Source organism: Anolis sagrei, chromosome 1, assembly GCF_037176765.1.
Source record: "Anolis sagrei isolate rAnoSag1 chromosome 1, rAnoSag1.mat, whole genome shotgun sequence".
In the NCBI taxonomy this organism is placed as follows: Eukaryota; Metazoa; Chordata; class Lepidosauria; order Squamata; family Dactyloidae; genus Anolis; species Anolis sagrei.
Window position 1 is genome coordinate 81,215,878 of NC_090021.1, and position 18,643 is coordinate 81,234,520.

At 41.3% G+C, this 18,643-nt stretch overlaps 2 protein-coding genes across 5 annotated transcripts in view; one reads left to right on the forward strand and one right to left on the reverse strand.

The window, feature by feature from the left end:
* SLC2A12 (solute carrier family 2 member 12) overlaps nucleotides 1-3,509 on the forward strand; it is a 48,262-nt gene extending 44,753 nt beyond the window's left edge. For all 4 annotated transcript variants that reach the window (XM_060753408.2, XM_060753404.2, XM_060753405.2 and 1 more), the window contains one exon: nucleotides 410-3,509. In XM_060753408.2, the coding sequence (XP_060609391.2) occupies nucleotides 410-515 (106 nt within the window). In that variant the 3' untranslated portion in view covers nucleotides 516-3,509. The remainder of the gene's footprint in view (nucleotides 1-409) is intronic.
* Nucleotides 3,510-11,179: 7,670 nt separating this feature from the next.
* Nucleotides 11,180-17,937, reverse strand: TCF21 (transcription factor 21). Its single transcript, XM_060755069.2, has 2 exons — nucleotides 17,422-17,937; nucleotides 11,180-11,677 (listed from the first exon to the last, which is right to left on the reverse strand). Exons 1-2 carry the CDS (start codon nucleotides 17,893-17,895, stop codon nucleotides 11,588-11,590), a joined length of 564 nt encoding a protein of 187 aa, XP_060611052.2. The 5' UTR covers nucleotides 17,896-17,937; the 3' UTR covers nucleotides 11,180-11,587.
* Between the last annotated feature and the right edge of the window lie 706 nt (nucleotides 17,938-18,643).

Here is an 18,643-nt window from a genome sequence, read left to right on the forward strand (position 1 = left end):
TGTAATGTTTATTTATACCATTGTAACTCCCTAAGAGGATGCCAGCCATTGTCTAAAACAGCTTCTTAAATGCTTCCACTTGGGACCCCTTTTGGCCTGAGAAATTTTTACATGACTCTGGGTATATAGGTATATAAAATAAGTATAAAATCAAACATTTTCTGATTACAAACCAGCATTTACAAGACAGGCTTTCTAGACAGGCTAATTTTCCTTTTTGTGAAGTACACCTGAAGTATCTTCTGAGAGTCCACTGCAAACACTGCACAACAGATTCATGTCTAAAACAGCCAGGTTTCGGAACCCCAACATTGAACTAAGGGGACCCATAACTTAAGAAGCAGTAGTCCAAAGAGATAGAAATGCTGATTATTTTTTAAAAATAAAATAAATTATTCTCTTCTTCCAGAAAGCACACAAGGAACAATCATTGTTGGATGGGCCGCCGGCAGGATCAGTTGATAGAACCAACTATAGAACTTCCTAACAAAGAAACCCATGAAGAATTCTACTAGCCAGAAGATGGTGATTGCAAACAATGCTAGAAGGTTGTTTTTTTCTCAGAGGACAAGATGGTAGAACACTGAGAATTGTTGCCATTGGATTCACATGCACACGCACACACATATACTCTTAACCATCTTTCTTGCATTCTGTAGAGGTTCTTTTGGTTAGTGAACACTCTACAGGAAAGAAATGTTTTTGCACATTAAGATCCCCTTCTTACTAGGTTAGAGAGATTGATAATAATGGCCTTATAAACATGGTACAAAAAAATCTGACAGAACAAATATTCTACTTATTTTAAATGTAAGGAACTGAGTTATTATTAAGGCAAGTAACCAGTTCAGCATCACGTGGCCAATCTTGTTCAAGCACTTCTTTTCTAGATTTTCTTGCTAAGTACTTCAAATTGAAAATATTGAGGATCCACAATTTGGGGAAATGTATTATTTGTTTAAAGAAGTGGTTCTCAACCTGTGGGTCCCCAGGTGTTTTGGCCTACAACTCCCAGAAATCCCAGCCAGTTTACCAGTTGTTAGGATTTCTGGGAGTTGAAGGCTAAATGATTGAGAACCACTGATTTAGAGGAAATGAACACCAACATGGCAAAGTTTAAACTCAGCTGACATCTCTTCCTCATGGGCATGGAGTATCTGAGGTTCATCAACAGCAGTTCCTGTGGTATTGAACTAATATTTAGAATTGTGTCCAAAATGGATCTTTCTATTATGATTTGAAAGACTATAAAAACTTCCAATTGTAACAGTCTTTTGCTAAAGGGCTACAGCTTCTTTAGCAACAGTGAAGGAAAAAGCTATGCTTTTAAGCATATCATAAAGTCATAAAGAAAATGATTTAAGAACATTCATATCAAAGAGTTGTTTTTCAATCAATTGGACAGAATTGCTTAACCCCTTTTTTTTCTTTTTGCACTTCAAGAAGCCAAACCTGTCTCTATAGCTGCTCACAAACAATTGACCCTCATCCACCTGGGATACAGATCAACAATAAAAGGCAGCAAATACTTGAAACCTTTTGAGTTGAGGAGGTATACGGATCAGTAACATGTAACACAGCAATGAAGCCTCAGTTCATTTTTACTGCTCACTGTTTTTGTTCCATATTCTCCCAATTTGCTAGCTCATGTACACGACAGTAACACCACGAACATAATTTGATCTTGCAGTATTTATATCTGCCAGGTGGATGGGTTTCTTTGGAAAGAAAAGGAAAAAAGCATGATTAATGTGTTGTTGAAGGCTTTCATGGCCAGAATCATTGGGTTGCTGTGAGTTTTTCAGGCTGTATGGCCATATTCCAGAAGGATACTCTCCTGACATTTCACCCACATCTATGGCAGGCATCCTCAGAGGTTGTGAGGTCTGTTGGAAACTAGGCAAGTGGGGTTTATATATCTGTGGAATGTCCAGGTGGGACGAAGAACTCTAGTCTGTTTGAGGCAAGTGTGAATGTTGCAATTGGTCATCTTGATTAGCAAAGCCTGGCTGGTTACCGTCTGGGGGAATCCTTTGTTGGAGGTGATTAGCTGTCCCTGATTGTTTCTTTTCTGGAATCCCCCTGCTTTTTGAGTGTTGTTCTTTATTTACTGTTCTGATTTTGGAGGTTTTTAAAATACTGGTAGCCAGATTTTGTTCATTTTCATGCTTTCCTCCTTTCTTTTGAAATTGTCCACATGCTTATGGATTTCAAACGCTTCTCTGTGTAAACTCTAAAATAAAGAACAACTCTTAAAAAAACGGGAATTCCAGTCAGGAATCAATCAGGGCAAGCTAATACCTCCCAACAAAGGATTTTCCCAGGCAGGAAGCAGCTAGGCTTTGAAGCTGCAAGGCCATTCAATGCTAATCAAAGTGGCCTATTGCAACATTTACACTTGCCTCAAAAAGACAAGAGTTCTTTCTCTCACAGATATATACACATCACTTGCCTAGTTTCCAACAGACCTCACAATCTCTGAGGATGCCTGCCATAGATGTGGGCAAAACTTCAGGAGAGAATGCTTCTGGAACACGGCCATAGAGCCTGGAATATTCACAGCAACCCAAAGCATGATTCATTTTCAAAAACCGTTTCTGTTGCTTGCTCGACGTTTGGAACTGACGGGATGATTGGAGTTTGTATGTTTGACCCAGAGTTTGGAAACCATGTTGACTGTGAGACATTCTAGAGATGTTTTAGTTTCCCAGGCTTCTTCTTCCAAGCTCCTGGGATTGTGGCCTGGGATTACATGGCAGTTCCTTGTCAACACACAGGCAAAAGGACATCTGAACTAGGAAGAGGGCGGGGATCATCCCATAACTACAGGGCCAGTACCTCACTTTGCAGTGCTCAGGACAGATGCTCAAATTGCCTAGTGGCCAGCTATGTGGACTGCCATTTTTATTAAGAGTAATCTCTGGGTACTTTTCCAAGAGTGTGCTTACATAAACACATGTATCAGTTATGATGATATAGAGCATATTTCAGTGTCACTGTTCACGAAGTAAATATATATCCCCTTATTTTAACTTCTTGAATAGTTTCTTTTTTACTACTTTTTCTCTTTGATCACACACAGGGTTTTTTTTAAAAAAATAAGTGATCCTAATTTCTCAGGTAGACACTTATGAAGAGTAATAGGTCAAAAGACTGGGGATACACCCAATGTATGAATTTGGTGGCAATTACCCCAGTGGATATCTTTGCAGGTATTGCTAGGTGCATGAATGATCACCTAGGAGCATGTTGTTTTCCCTGTTACCATATGTCACTCTGCTGCTGGACTGCTTCCTTGGAGAAAATCTAAGTAGTGAACCTATCTCCAACAATCTCTTTTTCCCGGCACCCCTTTTAGAACATTTTTTAAAGTTAGCATTGGAATGGTCTCCCTCAGTTTGTATCTTCCCATGTATCTCAAAATGTTGATTTTTTTAGTGCCTTCCCCCATATTCTCTCCAAGATTTTCTTGTGATTTCTAGGAAATAAAAATAAATTTTTAATTTTGATTCCGTGCCTTCAGCAGGATTTTGTTTACAAAACTGAAAGTTGAATGTACATTTCCTCTAATGTTCAGGTACACTTTCTGTTCATCTGTAGAGACTTGTGTATGGCAAAACTTTGTTGTGTTGTAGATGGCCAGAGTCACTTTTATAAGTTTACTTAGAGTTTTCAACTCATCTGTTCCATTGGTAAATGAACTAAGATACCTCAGCATAATTATAATAAGCTGCCGTGTAACTAATATGATACAATACAGTTGTATACATATCTACTAAGAGCAGGCATAATTATGGGCACGGGGTAACTTTCCCTTTAAAATTTGGATCCTTGACCACCATTCCATAACAACCATGTTTTTTCCCAATTTAAAAAATAAATTTGCAAAATAACACTACATCTGAAGATGTGGATATGCAGACTGATAGTGGCTACATAACTGATCTCAAGATATAACACTTAATAAATTAAACTTAATTACCAAGCCATAGTTTGAGAGTTGAACAATGGCTCAAATTATAATTACTGTCAAAATTGTGTCTTGAGTTGGTTTGATGTAAAGGAACTTCAGTGGAGGTCTGAAGACTAATTCATCAGGCCAGAGCTGTCTGTTGACACACGTAGCAAAAAATAGATCTGTGATTTATTTGGATTGGCCACTATAAGGGTCGTGAATGACAGTTATTTATCTGATAAAATTCTTGACAAATTGGCCCAGGGTAGGGAATATGTTGAATGGGTCAGGGATGAGGTGAATGGGGCCCATCCCACTGGACACAAAGCTTTGAAGAGAACAGAAAATAATAACTTCTCATTGTTGTGATAACCAGCCTTAAGCTCATCTGAAATACCTTCACCGTATTCTGGAAATCACTAATGTGTAACTTAGCTAGGCTTCACTTCATTGGCATCCTCCAATTTCCATATCCATGTACTTCATACTAACCACACTCATGACTCCCATCCAACAGAAAAAGAAAGTTGGAAGAAAGAGTTGGATTTGCATCCTCTCCTCAGAGATAAAGACAGAACTGGGTCTATTCAGTTAACTTGAAGTTTCTTTAAAGTCAGATCTTTCTCTGTGTTCCAGGGTATTTTTAAATAAATGGCATTAGTTGAAGACGGCTGTGTGGGGTGCTGTTTCTCATATATAAGAGAATATCTGGCCCCTTCGCTTTGTTGGGAGCCCAGCTGATGTCAGTTCTCTTAAGTTCCATGTGAAATGCTTACTCTGGCTCCATCTCTCCCCCCCCCCCCCCCCCACACACACAATCCTATTAATCCACATGTTAATTCCACAAACTGTGACCTGTCTAGTTTGGCCCCTGAAATAATTGAAATGACTTGTACATTTTGTCTCATATTAGGGAAGGCTTTCCCAATGCATAGTTGCACCATTTTTTGATGAAACGTGGAATACTTTTTATTTTCAGATAAAGGGAATAAACTAAGCAATGTTGCTTATGTGAAAACTTTGAAAAAATGCAAAAAATATTTCTGACACATTGCAACCAATCCTGTACAATGCTAGAGGATGAATGGAAAGTTTGTCAGGAGGGCAGGGTTCTTATTTGAGGGCCAAGACCTTTGTGATACTCACCCACACCCCATGCCCTAAAGTCACAAAGTGTGGCTCATGGACTGCCTATGGCCCCCAGGGGCCAGTTTCCCCCTCTATTCTTACAAAACAAGTGCATGGCGGTTAATGAGGTGCAATGAGGGCATTCCCATTACTGTCCACCTCCCATCCAAGTACTAGACAGGGCTTACCTTGCTTAGCATCCAAAATCAAATGCTTTTTGAATATTGGAGCAGCTAGTCACTAAAACTTATGTATAACTATAGCACTGTTTCCACAATTATAAATGCCCCTCAGTCCGACTTAAAGCCAGCAGCTGGATTGATCAACTGCCTGTTCGGCCTTTCATTGGGTGCAAGGAGGAGGATGTTTGCAGCCAGAAAATGAGGCAGTGGCAATGAGGAGGAGGCCTGCTGCAACTCCTCATTGCTGCCTCACTCACAAGCAGGAAGCGGCTAGAAACATCCTCCTCTTTCTGTCCCAATTTCCAGCTGAGCACAGATCTTTTATAGGATGGGGCTATTGGCGATTAAGTTGGTTTGGAAGAGAGTCAAACTAGGACAATGTTACTTTGTTATGAATGTGTAACTAAGCAACTGATGTAAGATAGTTATAAACATCTTTTTTTAATGTTGCAAACTTATCCAGTCGGCTTCAAGATGTTACAAACAAGAGCCAATTAGCAGTTGGCAAATTAGCACAACAAACAACTTGCTTTTTCTACAGATTTGCAGAATATACTCTTCCCCAAGCTTGGTCCTTTTAAAAAAAGGTAATGTGACAACATAACTTAAACTTCCAGTATGGATCAAACCTGGAAATGTTTTGCTTATACATCCGTCTGCCCTTATAAGATACTTACATTTCTAAGATTGGGCTTCAAAGGACTAGATTTCTTTAGATATTAAATGTGTGGTTTAAACACTGCATGGTTCTCCCCTTCCCTTATTGACAAATGTGAAATTTCCTTCCCAATACGAATAACAACTTTGCATGCACGCAGTTTGGGAGGAAAATCAGAGTGGCACAGAAGGAAAGTGTTCTGTGTGCTTTGGGTCCAGTTCTGCTCAAGCTCTATGGTGACTTGTGACATGAAAGCGACTTACTATTCCTTGTAGTTTGGTCCTAAACATTTAAGACATTTGGCACAAATTATTTAAACAAAATATACATACTTGGGAAATGTTGGACCCTACAGAGTTTGGTAGATAGATCTGTAAGATTACTCCATGTGAACTAATTATCCCACAACACTGTTTCAGTCTGTTATGGTGTCCTTTCCCTGCATCTATTCAGTACATGGTTTTAAATGTGGATGAGGAATGTGCAGTTCTACAGCTGTCAGATTGCAGATCTGACCATTAGCTATGCTGCTGGATAGGAGCTGTAAGTCAAGAACATTTGAAAAATCACACATTTTTTCAAACCTAGTTTAAAATAAAGGATCCAAATTCGTATTCATTAACATAGAAACATGTGCATTGAGTAAAAGCATATGATCTGATATACATAATACCAGATGTATATATTCCATGTGACACATTTACACCTTCCCACTTACGGATTCGTGAATTTAAATTGTCATTGACACCACTTACAATTCCCTCTTCATAAACCATACATGTACTGTGCAACTAACTCCCAATATGAAGCTACCAAAATGGAACAATTTATCAAATCTGACATTGTGAAACTCAATCTCAACAAATCTTGGGAAGTTTCAGTTCACTCTAAAAGCTATTTGGCTCTCTTTAGGTGTTTATTTACTACTGCATATGCCTGTTACTCACTGTGTGTACATTCTGGAGTGGTTCACATGGCAACAGAAGTAAGGAAATTATTCATTTGTGTTCTGTATTCACTTGTACACTTTAACAAACTTATAGTTACAGTCGGCTCTTCATATCCATGGATTCTGTATCACATAATTCAACTATAAATTGCTTGAAAATATTTTTGGGGGGAAAAAAACCCAAAAGCAAACCTTGATTTTGTCATTTTGTATAAAGGACATCATTTTACTATGCAATTATATATAATGACATTTGAGGAACCACAGATTTTAGTATCCATGGGAGTCCTGTAACAAAACCCCAGTGGATACCAAGGTCCCTCTTGTCTAACACTGAAATGTTTTGCTTGTACATACACTGTCTTTTTGGTTTCGATTTGTAAACAGCAACAACATTTTCAGTTTCTGTTTGGAATCAAGATACATTTATTTTATAACTAGCTTTACCCACCACATGTTGCTGTGGCCAACCTTCCCTCTCTCTTTCTCTCCTTTCTTTCTCTCCTTCCTTCCCTCCCTTCTTTTCCCCCCTTTCGTTCTCTCCTTCCTCTTTCTCCCCTTTCTTCCTTTTCTCCCTATTCTTGGACTGCAACTCCCAGCAGCCCTCCTGATCAATCTACCTTCCTATCTCTATCTAATCTATCTATCTGGAGGATTGCTGGGAGTCGCAGTCCAGGAATAGGAAATTGGAAATATGCAGGGATTGGGATGCTCTCAAAGAAATCCAAGGAGAAGAAAGCTTCCATCTTGGAAGCAGTGCTTTTGAATCATCCTCCTCTCCTAAAGGGCGTGGTCTAGGGGATGCTGGGGGCTGAAGTCCGGAAGTGAGAGTGGATATACTATTGTGTGTTTTATTTGCCAGGGGGAGTCGTTTTTGCGCATGTGCTGTAGTGTTTTTTTGATTTTTGGCTTTTAAGTCCCTTCCTCTGTGTTTTTCAGTATGTTTGTGAGTGATTGTCACTCATTGGCCTGATAGGTGTATTCTGTCCAAATTTGGTGTCAATTCATCCAGTGGTTTTTGAGTTATGTTAATCCCACAAATGAACATTACATTTTTATTTATATAGATTTCAATTAGAACTGTTTATATATCCTGGCCGATGAGGGCTTTGCCACAATCGTGTTTCAGTTCTGGACACACTTATTAGGAAACATAACCACCTTGAACTCAGTGGGACTTACTTCTAAGTTAACACATACAGGGTTGTACTGTTAGTTTATTGGTTTGGAAGATGCGGATGGACAATTCTTGATGCAGCTTGAGGAATCTTAAGCATGTCTTCCTGTGCTACCATGTTTCTCTAAAACATCCTTCTGTTTTCTTACTTATCTTCTGCTGGATTTCTGTACATTTCCTAATCAGCATTTACTTTCAGCATGGATTTGTTCCTTGGGAATGTTACCACAAGCCCCTTTCTTTCCCCAAAGGAAAATGCCTCAAAACACCCAGGTATTGCATTGAATGGAATAGAAACACAGACACCCTCCCAGAAAGGCAGAGAGAGAAATAGTAAGTGAAGCGGAAATTTAAAGCCCCTCTGTTGGGAATAACAGTATAAATAACTGAAGACATCTTGTAAACAGTGCGGTCATAACCTTGAAACGTTAAACAGTTTCTCTGGGATCTGGCGCATCAGCTGCCTCTGGACTGAGCTGGTTCAAGAGAAAGAGCCAAGCACTTTCTGTTTATCTCTCAGCTTAATCTCTCACAGAGTAACAAATCAGATCAATAGAGAAAAAGATGTTTAAATTAAGAAGCCACCGTAGGGTGAACCAAGCAGGGCTATCCCTCCCTTGCAAAGAATTCCCACTTCATCAGCAGTCTATACTCCTTAAGATATTTCCGCTGGTTCCGCCACCATATAACACAGAACTGGTAACTTCCAGATGTGTTGAACTATACTGTCCTATAGACTCAAACATCACGGCCAGTTATCTGGGATTATTGGAATTATCCAAAACATCTGGAGGGCTGCAGATTGATGCAATGAGGGACTTTCTGGAAGTATCATTGCATCCAGTCTTTGTCACTGGGTAATGAGCATCCCTTGGTCCACAGCTCCAAAACTTGCTCCCAAAATCAAAGATGCCATTGAATAAAATGAAGAATGGAATTCATTTGAGCATATCATCCCACCATCCCAGAACAATCACAATTACTCTTTCTAGGTCATGGGAATATACAGACATATTGGAGTTCCCAAGCCTTTTAAGAAATTAAACAGTACTTTATACAGAAATTATTGCTGTATTGTAATTTGATCTATACAAAAATATATATAATTTAACATATGTCACACGTATGAAAACAGGGTTTCAATGATACAGTCATGCACAGAGTAGAAAGCACAAATATTGTACATACATAATCCAATCCAATCTGGAGAGAATTGTGGTAGAAAATTCTGGAAGACCTCTTGTCCAAATTCTGCCTTACAATTGTAGCCATTACACAAGGAAATAACAAAACGAGACTGCAAAATTCCCACATCATTTTTTCTGAATATAAAACTGTGTGCCAAGCCAATAGACTCTGCAAAGGTGCTACAGTTTAAAATTGAGAGCAATCACCAAACTATTTTTTCTCATACCATTGCTTTTTAAATCAGATGCCCAGATGGACAAATGTCATCATTAAGGCAACACCTTAAGTGGATGTCAGGCAATGTGTTTAGTATTTCTGTCCAAATGCTTATTGCCTCAAATAACTTGTTCATTAAAATAGTCTCACTGGACTCCAAATGACTGAATTGAGATACCATTTTAAACACATGAGACAATTCATAATTAGTTTTATAAAAACCACCCCAAACGATAGCAGGCAGATTCACAACTTAGCCAACAAGATTGCTAGGTTACACAAACGCACACAGAGTTCCTATCTTCATATGTTTTATATGCACATATAATCCCATCTCCAACAACAGAGGAGCCTCTTGATAAAATCTATCATATTTGACAAATGCAGGCTAGGACTGATGGGAGTTGTACTCCCAAAAAATGAGAGAGTACTGATTTGAATAATTTAGGCCCCTTCTACGCTGCCATATAATCCAGATTATCAAAGCAGATAACCCACATTATCTGCTTTGCATTGGATTATATGAGTTCACTGCCATATAATCCAGTTTAAAACAAATAATCTGGATTTTACATGGCAGTGTAGAAGGGCCTTAGGCCCCTTTTACTCTGCTCCTGTATCCTAGGGTCTGATCCCAGATTATCTGTCATTGGAGACTCCTATAATCCAGTGCAAAGCAGATAATCTGGGATCAGATCCTGGCATATAGGGCAGTGAAGAAGAGGCTCAAGTTGTATTTATTTACAATCAGCAGTTATGAATAACCTACTGGATTGAATGAAGCCAACACATGGTTGAAACTTCTTGGCAGTAAATCCCATTGAAATCAGTTGGTGGCATTATTATCCCCCCCCCCCCCCCCCCACCGGCCAGGCAAATAAGAATAAATTAATTTGTCCTATGAACACTCTGGGTACTTCCAGATGAGCTACTCTAACTCCTACTAGGCTAAAAGGATCATACAGCTATTCAAAGATATCGAAGGAATTGCATTAATCTATGAAATCTTATGCTACAACCTTTGTTCTCTCTCAGATGCTACAAGATCCCTTTGCAAACTTTCCTCCAGAATGGTTGTGGTCTCTTCCCACTATATGATTTTATCATTCTAATAATATTTTGCAAGGAAAAAGGATAGATTACAAAAGAACAAAGGAAACATTTCAATTTCACATAAAAACTCCAAGTTTGAGACTCGAGACAAGGCAGAATGACTGCACAAGCAACAAATGAATCTTAGATCTCCCTTCATTACAAAGTTTATCTAGTGAGACTGAAGATTGAATTACTAATTTCACAAAACAGTGAATTGCACTAACAATTCCACAATCCATCCAACTCCCCATAAAATGCATTGCATATCTTTTTCCTTCCCTTCCCTTCTTTTTTCTGTGTATAGGGGCCACTCTATGTTGTTTTTCTAGTCTGCTAAACCACCCTCCCCGAAAAGGACATGGTCTACGTCTCCTTAATTAAGAAAATAAACATTTCATAAACTGGGGTCAAATGATTTGACACTATCAGGCTCTGTGGGGCTTCAAGATGTGTAGTTGTACCAATATCATCACCCTCTCCAGCAAAATTGAAAATAAATAATCTTCATTTTGAACAAATCAAAGGAAACTCACACCATCATTATTATTTGTTGTTGTTTCTTTTCATATGAAGGGGCCTTTAAGTTATTGTTCACGTGGAAATATAAGAAACCCTGTCTGATGAAAATATATCCATAGCATTATCTTTAATGTGAATTTTTTAAAGAGAAAGGTGACTATGAGATTCTAGGAATCTGTCTTTCACAAGGCCAGTTACACAAAGGCAGATGGTGACAAATGTCTGGTTGGAGAGAAATCACAGCACTTGAACCAGCAAGGCACGGTTGTGGGACATTCAAATATGTACAAGTTAATAAAGTTAAATATACGCTCTTTGGGATGCTAGATTGTTCCTCCCGCCCTTTGGCATATGACGCATTTGGTCGTGTGTTCAGCGTTAGGGTTCTTTCGTGGGAAAGCAACCTTGTTGTTTGTTTCCTGACTGCCCCCCTTCATACATACACGCCTGTACATAGGCATGCAGAAACACCTGCACATATACACAGATGGCTGGCTTTCCTATGTTTAAAAATCCTGGGTCAGGATGCTGTGGGACCGCACAACCGGGCTGTGTTCACTGCTTCTTTCAGCTCATTCTCTGGTTTGCCAGCAACCATGAAGGGCCAAGTCTGCAAAGGGGTGGAATGGAGAAAAAAGGATGGGAAAGAGAGAGGGGGAAAAAATCAGCACTTCAAATAGTGTAGCACTTGAACGTGTGATAAATGAAGCCAACTGCCAGAATTTCATAGACTGCCCAGGTGTTCTTTTTAAACAATGCATAGAAGTGGTTCAAGCAGACAGTCTCAGCTACTGAGTGTAACCAGGTTTTTAAGATGGCTCCACCGAACTACACAGTCGCTACACAATCATAAAGTTTTTTTATCTGCATTTTCTTGCATTGTGTTAATTCTTCTCTCACTCTCTCTCTTATCATAGTTATCTGTAATATCTGGAGCAATTGATTATGCTTTCTTCATCTCCCATTGCTCCAGATACTACACATAACTATTACATATAGCCACCCTGGCTGGATATTACATATAGCCACACTGAGCCCCCCCCCCCCCAGGGCGGGGTATAAAAATTTGAAATAAATAAATAAATAAATGATACTTTCTTCATCTCTGATACTGGAGCCCTGGTGCACCAACAGGACTGCTGACTGCTAGGATCTGAATCTGGGGAGAGTGGGTTAAGCTCCCTCTCTCAGCTCCAGCTCTCCATGCAGGGACATGAGAGAAGCCTCCAACAAAGATGGTAAAACATCAAAACATCTGGGCATCCTCTGGGCAACGTCATTGCAGACAGCTAATTCTTTCACACCAGAAATGACTTGCAGTTTCTCAAGTCACTCCTGACATGGAAAAAAAATCTCTGATACTAACACAGATCACCTTTGTTCAGGGGTGTAAGTTACTAGGGTGGTGTAAAACAAAAGAATTGTTCCCTGTAATAAGAATGATACCTCCTCTGTGAAATTTCCTTTCAGTTCCCAAATTTGTAATTTAGCAGTAAATTACAACTTCATCTAGAAATATAGTTTGGCATCCACAAAAAAGGCAAAAATACCAAACCTAAGGTGTTAACCATTTTCCAAAATCTCATTCTCTGCAATCCTAGTTATTTGGAGACTGAAGAAACATTTCATGGCTCGGGTAGAATTCCTATTTGGGGGACAACGGTTTCATTTTGCCACCCCCCCCCCCCCGCCTTTGATTGAAAATATTTGCCCAAGCTAAACAACACAACTGACAAAGGCATACTGTGACACACAGACAAGGGAAGGGTGAAACCCCGACCCTATCCATTCTCCACTGGGTAATGTCAAGGCACAGCTCCCCCTCCATGTCTGCTTTGTTTTGAAAATGATAAGAGTGCTATCTCTTTCTAAAAGCATTTCAGAATTGGAGATTTAGTTTCTCATCTACGACATACTATGGCTCAGATTTGTCCAAAAGTTCCATTGAGATCAGACACATGTTAGATGATCAGAGTGAATGCATAATGTTAGAACTAAAGATTACCATTTCATTATTTTGGAAAAGAAACCAAATGATTTTTAAAACTATAGATAATTATATTTAATTTATATATTTAAACTGCCTGGACATTTTTTGGTTCTTTTTTTCTGTTCTGTGAAAACTGTCACTAATTTCCCAGATAGTCTAATAACTGTGACATTGTAAGTATGTAACAATTATTTGTTCCCTGATGGGTCTATGATAAATGTTGTTGTTGTTGTGGCGTTGCCTTTCAGAAACTCATAAAATGGTTTAAAAGTAATGTTTATAATTCTACAGTAACAATATGATCAAGATAGAGCAGCTCTGTCACAAACTATATTATGAAAATATCAATCAATTGGAATATATTTTATTTCTGTTATTTTCTATTTGCTGTCTAATCCATTTTTGTTTTGATAGCTCATTGGAATTTTCAGCAATGTCTTCAAGATTATTATTTTTTATCAATTGTTACACAATTAATTTATATTAATAATATTATTATTGTGATTATTTTAAAAAAGAAGACAACAGCTGGACTCGATGACTGAAACTTCTCATTTTTATAGAAGCAACTTAAGAGTTTCTGAAGTTGCTCCTGACATGATTTTTTAAAAATAGAGTTTCATTTATGATAACGGAAATTATGTTTCAGTCCTTACTTAGAATTAAGGGCTTTGGGCTCAAACAGCCATTCTAGAGTTTGTTTCACTAAGGACCCTTCCACACAGCCATATAACCCTGAATATCAAGGCAGAAAATCCCACAATTTTGAACTGGGTTATCTGAGTCCACACTGCCATATATTCCAGCTCAAAGCAGATATTGTGGGATTTGATTCAGCTGTGTGGAAAGGACCTAATAGGTCTAGATTCTTTTCTTTTTGTTCCCCTTGAAAAAGAATAAACCTTTTTTATTTGTTTTCGGGTCTAAAAAGGGATGCCAAACGTTTTCATCTTTATTATCCAGTCAGTGGGGGGGGGGGGGGGGGGAATCAATGAACCAAATACATAAAACTGATTTTGTTTTGTGTACAAATTCCCAACATATCAAAATCTCTTGAAAGTTCACAAACCTTCCAAGAGGGCCAAATATCAAATCGAAGGAGGGAAAGTGGCCATCAGTTTGAAGAGGTGCCTTCACTCCCATTTGGGACCCCTTTCTCCAATTCAGGTATCATTTACAGAAATGCATTTGGGTGGCTCAAAACCCAACGAAAGGAAAGGCTGCTCGTCCTTCTTTTAAACCTCGGGGTAGTTTGGTTTCTACGGCTTACATTTCAAGCATATTATTATTATTATTATTATTATTATTATTATTAGAAACAAAACAAGATGAGTCCACAGCAAACACTCTGCTGGGTGTTGTATTGGATCATTATTATTATAAATTATTATTATTATTATTATTATTATTATTATTATTATTATGCCAGTATCTCTGAATTAAAAGGCAAGCAAAACGATTAAGTCCCGTCTTTTGGGTTTTCTCTTGGGCAAACCAGATCCAGGACCTCCCTGCTCATCAGAGCTCTCCCTTCCTTCAGATCAAACATCACACTAGAGAATGAATCCACTTAAACCCGGTTTCTGCCTCCTGCAGAATTCTGGGTTTTGTAGTTTAGTGAGGCTGTTAAAGGCTCCTCCCTAAACTACAAACCCCAGAATTCTGCAGGAGGCAGAAAGAGGATTTTAAGTGGATTTTTTCCCTCTAGTGTGATGAAGTTAGACTAAGTGCATTTCATCAGAGCAATCTCCCTCCGCCCTTGGATTCATACTAAACGGGTGGCAACGCTACTTGGAAGAGTGGTGCCCAGTTTCCAAATCTTGAAAGGTATCGATTCCGTACTGGGGGGTGGTTGTTGTTTTAAACCAAAGCCTCTAATAAACAAGCTCAGATATTTAGGAATTGTGGTATGCCTTCAAGTCGTTTCCCACTTACGGCGACCTTAACATGAACCTATCATGGGGTTGTTGTTTTTTCTTTAAGACCTCATCACACTAGAGAATGAATCCATCTTAAATCTGGTTTTTTGCCATCTGCAGAATTCTGGAGTTTGTAGTTTAGGGAGGAGCCTTTAACAGCCTCACTAAACTACAAACCCCAGAATTCTGCAGGAGGCAGAAACCGGATTTAAAGTGGATTCATTCTCTACTGTGATAATAAGTCTGAGGTCACCCAATGGGTTTCCAGGCCGAGTAAGGCTCCAAACCCTGATGGTTGTCCAACGACCCTAACCATGACCTGCTTAAGGCGAATTAGTCCCCATGTTTGAAAGGTTGCGGCCGAAACAGTCCTGAAGTTCCTTTAATCAGCCTGGAAGGATCCAAAGGAGCTCTGTTTTTGAAAACAGGAAGAGAAGGAGAAGGGAGGCTGAGGGCCATTCCACACAGCCTTATATCTCAGAATACCTTTGAACTGGGTTATCTGAGGCCACACTCAAATAAGGTAGGATTTTCTGCCCTGATATTCTGGGATATAGGGCTGTGTGGAAGGGCCCTCGGAGAAGGAGAGAGACGGGGGAAATAAATCCTGCTTTCCAGGAAAGTTCACTACAGATTCCAGAGCCTTGGAGTAGGCGCCAAAGCCCTGGGCCAACATGACAAGATTTCTCCGACAAATCTCGCCTTTTCAGCGTTGGACTTACCTAATCACATTAGACAATGAATCCACTTTAAATCCGGTTTCTGCCTCTTGCAGAATTCCGGAGGCAGAAACCGGATTTAACGTGGATTCATTCTCTAGTGTGATGAGGTTCCTCTCCTAGGGCTGCATCTACACGGTGGACCTACTGCACTTTGGCACGACTCGAAGTGCCACCGCTCTATGCAGTTATGGAAGTTGCAGTTTGGTGATGCCACTCCTTCTCTGCCAAGGAGAAGGCTCAAGTACAACTTCCCAAGCTTCCATAGCATCCAGTTATAACAGGTGACGCGCTCTCAAAAGGCATTCATCCTGCAGTGTATTTGATGGTGCGTTTCCCGTAACGGCGCTCCAGGCAGTCATGCCGGCCACATGACCTTGGAGCTGTCTACGGACAACGCCGGCTCATCGGCTTAGAAATGGAGATGAGCACCAGCCCCCAGAGTCAGACACGACTAGACTTCATGTCAGGGGGAAACTTTTACCTTTACCTTTACCTTCCCGCATGGCAAGGGGAAGGACTGGATGGCCTCTGGGGTCTTTCCCAACTCTGTGTTCATGTGCAGATGCACCCCAAATGACCCCAGTTCAAATCCCCCTTCGGCCATGAGGAGGAAAACTCACGCAAGGCACACCCTCTCAACCTCAGAGGAAGGCGAAGGCAACGTCTCTGGGCAGGCCCGTAGCCAGGATTTTGATGGGGGGGGGGGCTGAGTTTGAGGGGGGGGGCTGAGTCTGAGTGAAAGAGGGTCTAGCCTAGCAAACCTTTTGTATCGTTACCCCAACACCCCCATGCATATGGGATATATTGAGCATGGTGATCAGATCACGATATGAATAAGCATAACAGTTTAAATAATGTACCAGTAAGGCCTTTTTGCAGACCACCATGAGAATTTCGGGGGGGGGGGTATATGCCTGTCTCTGGGAAGAAACCCTCCCTCATTCAGAAATGCCTCCAAAGCGCCCCACCATGACCAAGCCCCCTCTTTCTCCTTTTCCTCTTTGACGCACCGAAAGGGCTCTCAAGTGGAGAGAAATCCCGGCAGAAAGACCTTGTCAAACTACAACTCCCCACAATTCCATAGCATTGAGCCAGGGCAGTTTAAGGTAAAGGTAAAGGTTTTCCTCTGACATTAAGTCCAGTCTTGTCCGATTCTGGGTGCTGGTGCTCGATTTCTAAGCCGAAGAGCCGGCGTTGCAAGTAGACACCTCCAAGGTTATGCGGCCGGCATGACTGCATAAAGCGCCCTAAACCTTCCCGTCGGAGCGGTACCTATTGCTCTACTCGCATTTGCATGTTTTCGAACTGCTAGGTTGGCAGAAGCTGGGGCTGACAGGGGGAGCTCACGCCGCTCCAGGGATTCGAACCTGCGACCTTTCGGTTAGCAAGTTTAGCAGCTCAGGGGTTTAACCCACCGGGGGCAGTTCAAACTGCCTTCATTCTACACTAGAGATGCAATCAAGGAAGGAGACTTTGAGAAGGCCTCTTTGGACCCACGGATTGAGAGAACACGGCTTGGTTGCCCACGCCTCTCTCTCCTCTCTGAAGGAGTGGAAAGGACTGAAAGGCTCCCAATGGGCTGTGCCCACCCCGGGGTTGGCCACCACTTGCAAGTGCCCTGGCTCAACAGCCTTTGGCGTTGGGTGCTGCCTCCCCAAAGGACAAACCCCACCGCCTGGCACCAAAGGTGTCGATGCCAGGCCCTCCCCTCAGCCCAACTCACCAGGTTGACGGGGTGGCTGTACCCGTTCTCGTACTTGTCGCTGGCCAGGATCTGGCGGAGGTGGGCGATGTAGCTGGAGGCCAGGCGGAGGGTGTCCAGCTTGGAGAGCTTGGTGTCGGGGGGCACCCAGGGCAGCGTGGTCTTGAGCCGGGAGAAGGCCTTGCTCAGCACCCGCATGCGGGCCCGCTCCCGGGCGTTGGCGGCGTGCCGCTGGACCTGCTTGCCCTCCGCAGCGCCCCCCAAGTGCGCGCCGCCCCGCTTGCCGGACCCCGAGGAAGCCTTCCTCCGCGCCTTGCCCCCCGCCGCCGCCGCCGCTTTGCCGGGGAGAGCAGCCGGAGGGGGAGGCAGAGGGGCCGCAGGGGGCTGCCTGGCCTTCAGGGCCCCCTCCTCCTCCTCTTCCTCCTCCTCCTCCTCCTCTTCCTCCTCGCAGGCCAGCATCTCCCCCTCGGCATCGCTCAGGGAGCCCGTGGACATGGCCTCCCGGGAGGCGCCCCTCCTCGATGCCGCGCTCTCGCCGGGAAAGCCGACGGGGAGGGCGCCTCGGGCGTTTATCTGGGGGAGGCGGGCCCTGGGTGGGTGCGGGCAGGAGGGAGGGGAGGAGGAGGAGGAGGAGGGGCCGGCCCCCAACCCAAAGCCGCATCTCCCCTGCGCCTACAGCACGACCCTCCAGGGAGACCCCCAAAAGAGGCCCTCCAGTTGATTCCAGATCATCATCATCATCATCATCATCATCATCATCATCATCATCATCATCATCATCATGTACACCAGACACAAATATATGTCATTACCTTAAAAAACATATTTTAAAAAATATAATATTTATTTTATATTATACTGTATACAGTAGTTTTGTTTTTCCAACATAAACGGGCAGCAGAATGTTGGATAAGCGAAAATGTTGGATAATAATGAGGGATTAAGGAAAAGCCTATCAAACGTCAACGTTATGATTTTACAAATTAAGCACCAAAACATCATGTTTTACAACAAATTGTCAGGGTGGAAGGCAGACGGCATTAGATAATACAAAACTCTGGATGAGTGAAGGCTGGATAAGGGAGACTCTACTGTGTTTTAAAAATATATAATTTATAATATATATATAATTTATAATATATATTATTTATAATATATATATATATATATAATTTATAATATATATATAATTATATATATATATATATATATATATATATATATATATACTGCTGAGCTGCTG

Bases quoted from the DNA above. Each gene is read 5' to 3' on its own strand.
- TCF21 (XM_060755069.2), bottom strand. From the start codon at position 17,895: ATGTCCACGGGCTCCCTGAGCGATGCCGAGGGGGAGATGCTGGCCTGC. The intron at 11,678-17,421 runs GTGAGTTGGGCT...ACCCCTTTGCAG, and splicing joins ACAGCCACCCCGTCAACCTG to ACTTGGCCCTTCATGGTTGC.